This window comes from Melanotaenia boesemani, chromosome 12, assembly GCF_017639745.1.
Source record: "Melanotaenia boesemani isolate fMelBoe1 chromosome 12, fMelBoe1.pri, whole genome shotgun sequence".
NCBI lineage: Eukaryota > Metazoa > Chordata > Actinopteri > Atheriniformes > Melanotaeniidae > Melanotaenia > Melanotaenia boesemani.
Genome location: NC_055693.1, coordinates 354412 through 363486, shown reverse-complemented (window position 1 = coordinate 363486; position 9075 = coordinate 354412). Strand labels below are relative to the sequence as shown.

The following is a 9075-nucleotide window of genomic DNA, read 5'->3' as shown; positions in this document are numbered from 1 at the left end:
GTTTCCAGTGAGTCTGCGGTCTCCTCTGATTCAATAATAAAGACAAATACAGGGGGCAGTGGTCCGAAATATCTCCAGTCCCAATATGACACTCCTGTACTCTGTTAATATCATTACAGAGTGAGAAAAAATAGTCAATTCTTGAATAAGAAGCATGTGGAGCGCAGTAAAAGGTGTAGTTCCTTGTAGTTGGATTCAAATGCCTCCAAATATCCACTAACCCTATCTCCGCTATCATAAGATTTATTTTCTTTGTTAATTTTTGTGATTGGGATGTCCTTTTTCCTGATGAGTCTAAGTGTGGTTTTAAAGTAATGTTGAAATCACCCCCACTTATGAGTATACCTTCAGTCTCTGTCACCACCCTATCTAATATTTGTGTGTAAAATTCAACTGTGGCTCCAGGAGGGATATATACATTATAAAAGGTAACCATCTCACCATTTACTTTACCCTGTACCAGTACAAAAAAGGTTCTTTAAAAAGACTTTTACGACAGTACAAAATGTTTTATAAGATTTAATGTATTATCATCATTATTATTATTATTACTAGTAATAATAATCATTTTTTTCACCAGTGGGTAAAACAGGATTTTCAAAAGTATGTGAGATTGTCAGGTGGTGATAATTAATAGAAATGATCCTGATCAAAAATGTGAAGTTTATTTTTGGTTTGTTTTCTTTGCTAAATTTAGGATCAAAATTTAAAAGTTGAAATAAAGTAAAATTTCTATTTTGTTTAATATTTATTATTTTGAGTGTCTTTTTCAGTTTGAATAACTTTTAAGAATAATACAGAAAACAGAAAGAGTTAAGCTTTCTGCTGATAAGACCTGAAACTCTGAATGTTTCAGAAACTGGATCAAACAGGTTTTATGGCAAAAAGAAAGCACTTTTCAGACGAAAGTTAAAGAATTGAGGATTCTGGTTCCAGTAAAGGCAGGTTGGTGAAAACCAGAGTTCGGGGACCAGAAGCTGATCCAGTCCAGCAGCTACCTGTGGAGACAGGTATTGGAAAGATCAATAGAAGCTCAATTCATGAATAAATAAAAGAATGAAAGAAGGAATGAAGGAACGAACAAAACATGGATAAATGAATTAAGAAATTAAAGAATGTAATGAACATATGAAGGAAATAATTAACATATGAATAAAGAATTTAAGGAATGAACAAATGAAATTACAAATAAACGAAAAACAAATTCATGATTTGTACCATCAAACCAAGCAAAAAAAAGATTAAGAAAGAAAAGAAATATTTAAATCCTCGAAAAGGAGGAAGAAGAAAACATTTTCCCGTTTCTAAAGTTTATTGTTAGATTAAATGTAAATCAAATGAGGATTCACCTGGAGCTACTTCACCACCGAGGATCGTCTTAACGAATGTTCTGATCTCTATAGATAAGAAACTTAGTGGTTTAGATGCATGTTTGAGTCTGGTGGAGATTCTTCACAAGGACTTACAGGCGTTATGTGAATCATTCATTCATTTATTCTCTGAACCGCTTAAGGGTTGCGGGTAAACTGGAGCCTATCCCAGCATTAACAGGTGAGAGGCAGGTTCGCGTCTGCTTCCTGGTCTAATTCCCACAGCCATTTCCACAGTGTATCGTATCCCAAAACCTAACAGAGTTTTTAAATGACTTTGCTACACTTCTAACATATCTCTCCACACCTTCTCCAGGCATTATAGTCCTGGGGGACTTTAATATCCACATGGGCAGCAACACCCTCACCACAGATATTTCATCCTGTCGTGACAGTTTTGGACTCCAGCAATACACTGGTTTTCCACCTCATTCAAAGAGCCTTATTTTTAACTTAATTTGTTGTTCTGGTTATGTTCCTGTTGACTGTAAGGCAGATATCATCCCTTTTCTGATCACAAGCAACTATCCTTCAGTGTCAACCTAGCTATCTCTATTACCAGTCTCCCATCCGTGTTTTTTCCTAATTTTAAGGACATTCATTTGGACAGCCTTTCTGCAGGTATTAACTGTTTCTCCAGTATGGACAGCTTTTCCACCCCAGATGACCTGGTCTTCAACTACAACAGCAGCCTTCATACAGCCCAGTCAAGTAGATCTGTCACATTTACCTGTTCACCTTGGTTCACCCCTGCTCTCAGACTGCTGAATAATAAAGGATGGCAATTCAAATGACTCTAAAAAAAAAAACGACTAGAGACAGGGTACCTGGTAGGATTGGACCTGGACAGGTGAGGTTGGATGGCCTTCTGATGCCCAGTTGTTGGGACTCACCTGGAGCCTACGTGCTGTGACTCTGTTGTTGTCGGGAGTGATGGCGTGGACTCGATGCCACCCCCCCACCTCTGATGGTGGTTCTGATGGCTGCAGAGGAAGGTGGACAGTGATGGTGCTGATGTCCAGCTCTGATAGGTTTGGCTGGAAAGAAACATGTTACAGGTGATTCAGTCTGAAACGCCAAAGATCATGATTGGTCAAGTTCAAGTTCAAGTTTATTTATATAGCACATTTTCTGCAACAGCAGTTGCCCAAAGTGCTGAACAACAGAACAAAAAACATTGCTCTCACCGATCTGAGCAAAGTGTCCTCTCCTGGAGATGTTCTTGGATCGAACTGCCTCTTTGATCCGGTCTACTTCCTGTTGGTAGTGTTTACGATCCCTCACAGCCGACTCCTTGGCGTTCCTCAGGGCAGTTTCCAGAGCTTTCACCCGTTCTGCTGTGGCCCGCAGACGTCGATCCAGTTTGGGCAACTCACACCGGAGGTCAGCATTGTCTCGAACCAGCTGAAGAGCATGGATGGTTAAACTTCCTGAAGGTTTTCTGTTGGCTTGTTGGCCCTGACTTGTTTAACAGATGTGTCTTTATCATCAGGTGGAGACATTTTTAGTGGTGGCTCCTAAGAAATTTTCAGGTGGGGATTGTTACGACAAAGGTTACCTGTTCAACTTGCACTAGGATTTTCCCTTTACCTCCGTAAACTAAACACCACATGCTAGAGCCAGGCTATGGAGTCTTAGTAATTAAAATAATTTTGGCTCTTCAGTGAATGTTAAATCAGTGGGTTATCAACAGGAGAAACATGATCAATTTCCTTCAAACCATGAGAGATAAATGCTTTACCATAAATAAAGAAGGGAACGCTATATAATTCTAAAACACTTAATTTACAGTATTTACAGTTTGTGATTTAAGACATTTATAAAGTGCAAGATCAGCTGTGTACATGAATGCAGTAATGGAGGATATATATTAAATTCCTCAAGACTGTACAAAAAATATGTATTTGAAGGTTATTTGTACAGATTGGCTAATCAGTAGTTGAAAGTGCAAATTAAAAATGAAAGGGCACTCATTTAACAATAAGCTATAAAGAACCAAGAGACTAACAACAAAAAGACAGATAGCAGATAAATAAGTTCAACTTTCGCATTTTCCAAAAAGGTATTGGTCAAGAGGAAACTTTTACTGTAACAGAAGCAGAATTATGGCATCCCAGAAGTGGTTTGTCACATAGAGACGAAACAGAAAGACGATGTCCGGTTAAACCTGATTTAAAGGCAGCTGAAACGCAAAATACATGAAAAGCCAGATTTACAACAGATGGGTTTTAGAAGTTGTTTTCTTTCATGTTAAACTTTTTTGGAGACTAATGTAGGAAGTGAACATAATTTCTTTGAATTACTACATATAAAGTCTATTAAATGCTCCTGAACAAACATGAACGCTAATAAATTCACATAAAACATATCAATGACAAGATTATCATGAAAAAAATAACATCCACAGTGAATGGATTGTTTGCGTCATCTCAGACAGAAACAACTCCGTATGTGGCCTTCGTCCTGTAACCCAAGGATCTCCAACTCTAGTCCTCCTGAACTACATTTAAACGTTTAAAACCTGCCGGACAAGAGCTCATTTGGAGTTGGAGATCTCTGCTGTAATCCATTAGACCTCTAACCTTCCTAACCCTAAACAATTTCCTAAACAACTCAGAATCAGCCAGTAAAAAGTAATAAACACTAAGAGCTGAGGGGTATTGCACGAAACCAAGATAAGGGATTAAGCCGGGATATGTTGGTTATCCTGGCTGAATTTAGCCCTAAGTCGGTTGCATGAAAGCAGCTCAAACTAAACCCGGCCAAGTTACTGTGGTGATTTATCCGCTGCAGTTAGCCTGCTCCAGACCAGGCTAACTGCCGGAAGATTAATCCTAGCGAGTCACCTGCATGTCCAACGTCAATTCTTTGAGGAATTAATGTGTGTGGCACGTCATTTTAATCATCCAGTATTAAAACATTACATATACAGTCACTGTACATTTAATCCAAATCTGTTCGTAATCGCAACAGCCTTTTTATATGGATTCGAGTTGCAGTATTATTACTCAGGCCAAGTGTTATATTGCTATGCTAATGAAGACTGCTCGTCGAATTGCTGTCAGAGGTTTTATAAATATGTGTTTTATTGCATTAATTGAGATTACAAAACACAGCGGATGAGGTTACAAAGGTGTATTCAAAGAAATCCGTGACGAGGGCAATGTAGAATATTCAGGTCCAACTCCCCTTCACCTGTTCCCTCTTCATAATGGCTTGCCCTTTTTCGGAGGATGTGCTGGACGAGGAAGCCCGCATCCTCAGAAGAGCATTCAGACATGAACAAGTCTTCAGGGACAGGTCACATCCCCTGGCCTTTGGAGATGACTATGTCATTGAGAGATACAGATTTTCGGTTACTGGATTTCCAGGTCCAGTTTTCTGGAGTGTCTGGCGTTTAATCTCAAGATCCAGCTCCATTCCTTGGAGCTTGCTCTTTTTGAGTCAGCTTTTAACATCTGCCAGCTCTCTCTCTCTCTCCAGGTGCCCTGAATAAAGCGTTCTGACAGTTTGTGAAGTCTGTAAAGGAAATGTCAGTTAGCACAGCAGGATTTGTGCATAACGTAGATGTACTTTAGCCAATACTCACAATGTTACCAGGCCGCTTAGGAGACTGTGCAGCATCCGGGTCCTGCTACACATTTTCTATTAGCATCACATCACTGACTTCATATCCTTCATGGAATAAATAAGCAGGCCAATCCCATAAAACTGACATGCCTCAAGCCTTCTGGACTCCACTGACACAGTCTCCTCATCTGCAGACGTGCATTCTGCAGCTGCAGATGTGCCTTCCCCCTGCCGTATACATGCAGCGAGAGGACTCGGATTAAGATTTCACAGAACATACCGAGCCTGTGATTTCGAGACACTGTACTAACTGGATCATCTTCTGGTGGCTCCAAAAGTGTAATTGTGTTCCCAGACACTGCAAGGTTATCCAAAGTCAGACACTATATTATATTTGATTGTGTTCCATGTGCAGTAGAATTGCAGTACGTGATGTACCTTGTATGAAGCGGACAGTTTCTGTGGCTGGGACAGAGTCAGTTATTGTCCCTCCCTGGATCCCCTCCATCACTGGCCTCCCTTTATTTAAATGGAGGCCAGTTCCTCTGCTGGAGTCACATCCTGGCTTGGTGGACCGCCCCCTGTGCCAGTTCTATAGGCCTTTTTTTAACTGCTACAATCATACAGACATTGAACATGTCAGCAGACACCTCATCTATTCACCTCATTTGTTCACCGTTATCTACGTTGGAGTCACTTACCAGCCTGCAAAATGTTCTTATATTTAATTTTTTTCTTGCTGCCAGGTCCTTTTATGGCCAGACAGGTTTGTCCTTTATGAAGGACAGAAAGATAAAATAGATAAAAACGTAACATGAGGAAAACAGATTAAATGACACATTGTGGATTATTGTTTGCACCTAATCATACTCTACATTTCCTGAGTAACATGCACCTGCTTGTCACTCTTAAAGTTAGTTAGTGGATTTGAAAAGTAACTCCTTTAATTGTAGCCTAATTATGACAGTTCCAGTGGAGCACTGTTTATTAATTGTACAGTTTTTGACTACTTACGCATTGAGCCGGTCGGCTATTGTCTGCCAGGCTCTCTCGCGTTCTTTACTTATGGCATTGGTATTGCCTTTTTTCCTTATAATATCCTTAACTTCGTCAGAGAACTCCGTCAGGAGCTGTTGTTCAGTGGCCGTGACGTAGGACGCGCGACTTTTATCCATTTCCCTATCGGTGATTCTGTGAGCGATCGCGAGGTCTGCTTCAGTATGCCGTGCACACGCACTTATCCCAACTATCTTCACCTGGCTTAACCTAGCCGCACCTTCTCATCCTGGCTCAGCAAATGTGCAATCAATTAAGCCAGGATAGGCCGAGCAAGCTAGGTCAAGCTGGGCTTGCTTAATTATCCTGGATTTCTTTATTCTGGTTTCGTGCAATACCCCTCTGGCCTTTAGAGTCTATATACAAATATACAAAGCAAACAGAAGCAGCACCAATAAATAAGAATCTTAACACTGTACAAGTTAATACCCAAAAACACTATATACACAATAATATTTAACCTTAGCTATCCCAGCTCCACACAAACTCTAACTAGACTAATAAACTAACTAAAGGAGGAGCCAAAAGGGCTTTACAAAAACTACACAAATCAAGACTTCTAACAGTCTGAAATAAACACAAAACGAAGCAGTTTTTTACACTCCTCAAACATAAACCTCCAATGTAAACAAAAGAACAAAGCTTTCAACCTATGCAAGCTAACAAATATTACCAAACAATCGCAAGTCTAAGCAAGCTCTGGGGGAGACTGCTACTGAGCCAACAGTTGCACCTTGACTGAGCAATTGCAGAAGGTTCTTATTTCCTGGTGGTTTCCAGCAGCCGTTATTGGTCCACCAATTATCCAATGAGGAAGGTAAATGCGAAGGTGCGACAGCTCCAGCCAAGCAGGCATTTGCATACAGAATGGGGCACAGGTGGCAACAATGAGTAGACAATTATAACCGACATGCTCCTGAATGTTTCCCTTTCCATGGAAAACATGGCCGGTGCATTTAGATGCTACTGGAAAGTTGGAGAAACACCTCTCTGCTTCAGCCGCTGTCATGGGAACGGTTATCAGGATGTTCAACAGAACCACAGTCTCAGAAAATGTGTCCTGGAGGAAAATGTGCAGCAATGCTGCTCAAACATCTGTGCTTCCAGCGGCGCTCACATGGTGGTCGGTGAAGGAGAAGCTCTCTCTCTGGGACAGGATTGTGTCCCAGACTTCTTTATAGAGTCTCTGCTTCTCCTCGATCTCCTTGATAACTTTCTTGCAACAATCTGGTCAAGAGTGCTCGTGAGAAGTGGCTTGCAGCATAATCAAACTCAGCTGATGTGCATAACAGCTGCACACCAACCTGCTCTCCTCTCATCACACTGGCTCCATCATATGCTTGAGCTGTGAGTTTGTCCTTGTCACCACAGAAAAACAATCCATTCAGTCTGTCAAACAGTCCACTGGTAATTGTATTGCATCTGCAACAGGAAGAAACTCAAAAAACGTTCTTGCACCATCTGCTGCACATCACCGTTCCTCACTACAAACACCAGCTTCTTCTGTGTCAAAACACTGGTGCTCTCATCAGCTTGGATAGCTACAAACGAAGCAGACTTCACAACTGGTGCCAGCTAGCATGCTCTCCAGAAGCTCCTTCTGCATTCTTTGATGTTGCCTTGAAAACCGTAACAGTTTTCAAGGCAACCCTAACCCTAACCCTTCTGAATTAATGAGAATTCAAACCTCATTCTGCGACGCCACTAAGTCGACTAATCCACGAAAGATGCCAGGGTTGTTTGAGCCCTCACTTTCATCTTTACCCCACATGGCCTAATCAAACACTCCCCAAAACTTCAGTCGATGAGCCAGGATGCGTCAGTTTCTGTTCACCTCATCGTTGTGATGCAAATTTCTACCCAGTAGCGCTCATCCAATTCAGCAGCGATGTTCACATGACCAAAGCTTAAAAAATGTAAACAACTGTCCACATGAAACTTGTACTACTCATGTTTCTCCACCTTTTCAGACAGATGGTGCATGTCTGAAAAACTGACTGCTGTAGTTGTCTACAAGATGGAGGCCGTCGTACCACCTTCAGGGTGGAACAGAATACACGGGTAGCTGAACAACACACCAATTACCTCACAGCCTGCTAGCCAATTTTTCTGTTCATACCACTGCCACAAAAATCCTCACTTATAAGATTTCCCACCTTTATGGAAACTTGTTGATTTTCAGATTTGGTCTTGGTGCCAATTTATCTTCTTTAGTCCGACGACTAAATGGAAATTCTTTCAAAGACACAATGGAATTGCTCCGATAATTAGCCATCTTTGATCTTGGATGCAGCTAGCTCCGCCCACACAACTGGCCAGGATGCAAGTCATCCTGCAATCCATGGAGACTGCATTATAGTGCCTATTATTGAAAAAAAAAGAACTTTTACATGACAGAACGCAGCTGGGCCAGTTAGGTCCTGAGGTGTAAAGACTCACCTGTTTGTGGACCTTGCTGAGCTGATCCAAGTTATTTTCTAAGAAGATGATCCTCTGCCTCTGTGCCAGACTTCCACCAGCCTCGTCACAGTCATTCTCTGAACTCTGTGAAAAAAAAAAAATAAAAAAAAATGCTGATTCGTTTGATGCATTCGTTTATCACAGTGATGATGGGAACCCTCCACTTCCTTTAAGCCTCCAACAACCTGCAGGAAACATTCAGGAACACCAAATGAGAGCCAGAACCTTCAGTTATCAGACCTCTTTTTCTGACACATCTTGGTCTGGCTTGGTGACCCTGATCCATCCTTTAGTCCTGCTGCTAGAGGCCGAGGCTGCTGGGGGACGTCCCATGATGCACTGGGCTCCTCTCTGCTCTCTTTACTCTCAATGTGTTTCTCTTCTTCTTTCTCAGCTGGAATCCATGGATTCGAGTTCTGCTGCTGTTTCTTGTCCTCTCCACCCCCCAACAGGTCCAGGAAGATGGCCGTCCTTCCTGGTTCTGGTTCTGATGGGGGGGTTGGCTGGTCCTCCTGGGTGTGGTGCGAACCCTCTGCCTTGAGGGAGACCACTTCTAGGCTCTTTCTTCCCTGGGCTCTTCACTCTGGCGGCTGCCGATCTTGGCCCGCTGGGGTCTGTA

General features: G+C 41.8%; 1 protein-coding gene across 1 annotated transcript in view; it reads right to left on the bottom strand.

Annotated features, from left to right (window-relative positions):
• Positions 1-541: 541 nt before the first annotated feature.
• LOC121650714 (kinesin heavy chain-like) overlaps positions 542-9075 on the bottom strand; it is a 95097-nt gene continuing 86563 nt past the window's right edge. Inside the window, exons 23-26 of the mRNA XM_042002398.1 lie at positions 8436-8540; positions 2558-2774; positions 2264-2407; positions 542-998 (exon numbers count right to left, since the gene is read on the bottom strand). Of these exons, the coding sequence (XP_041858332.1) occupies positions 2271-2407; positions 2558-2774; positions 8436-8540 (459 nt within the window). The 3' untranslated portion in view covers positions 542-998; positions 2264-2270. The remainder of the gene's footprint in view (positions 999-2263; positions 2408-2557; positions 2775-8435; positions 8541-9075) is intronic.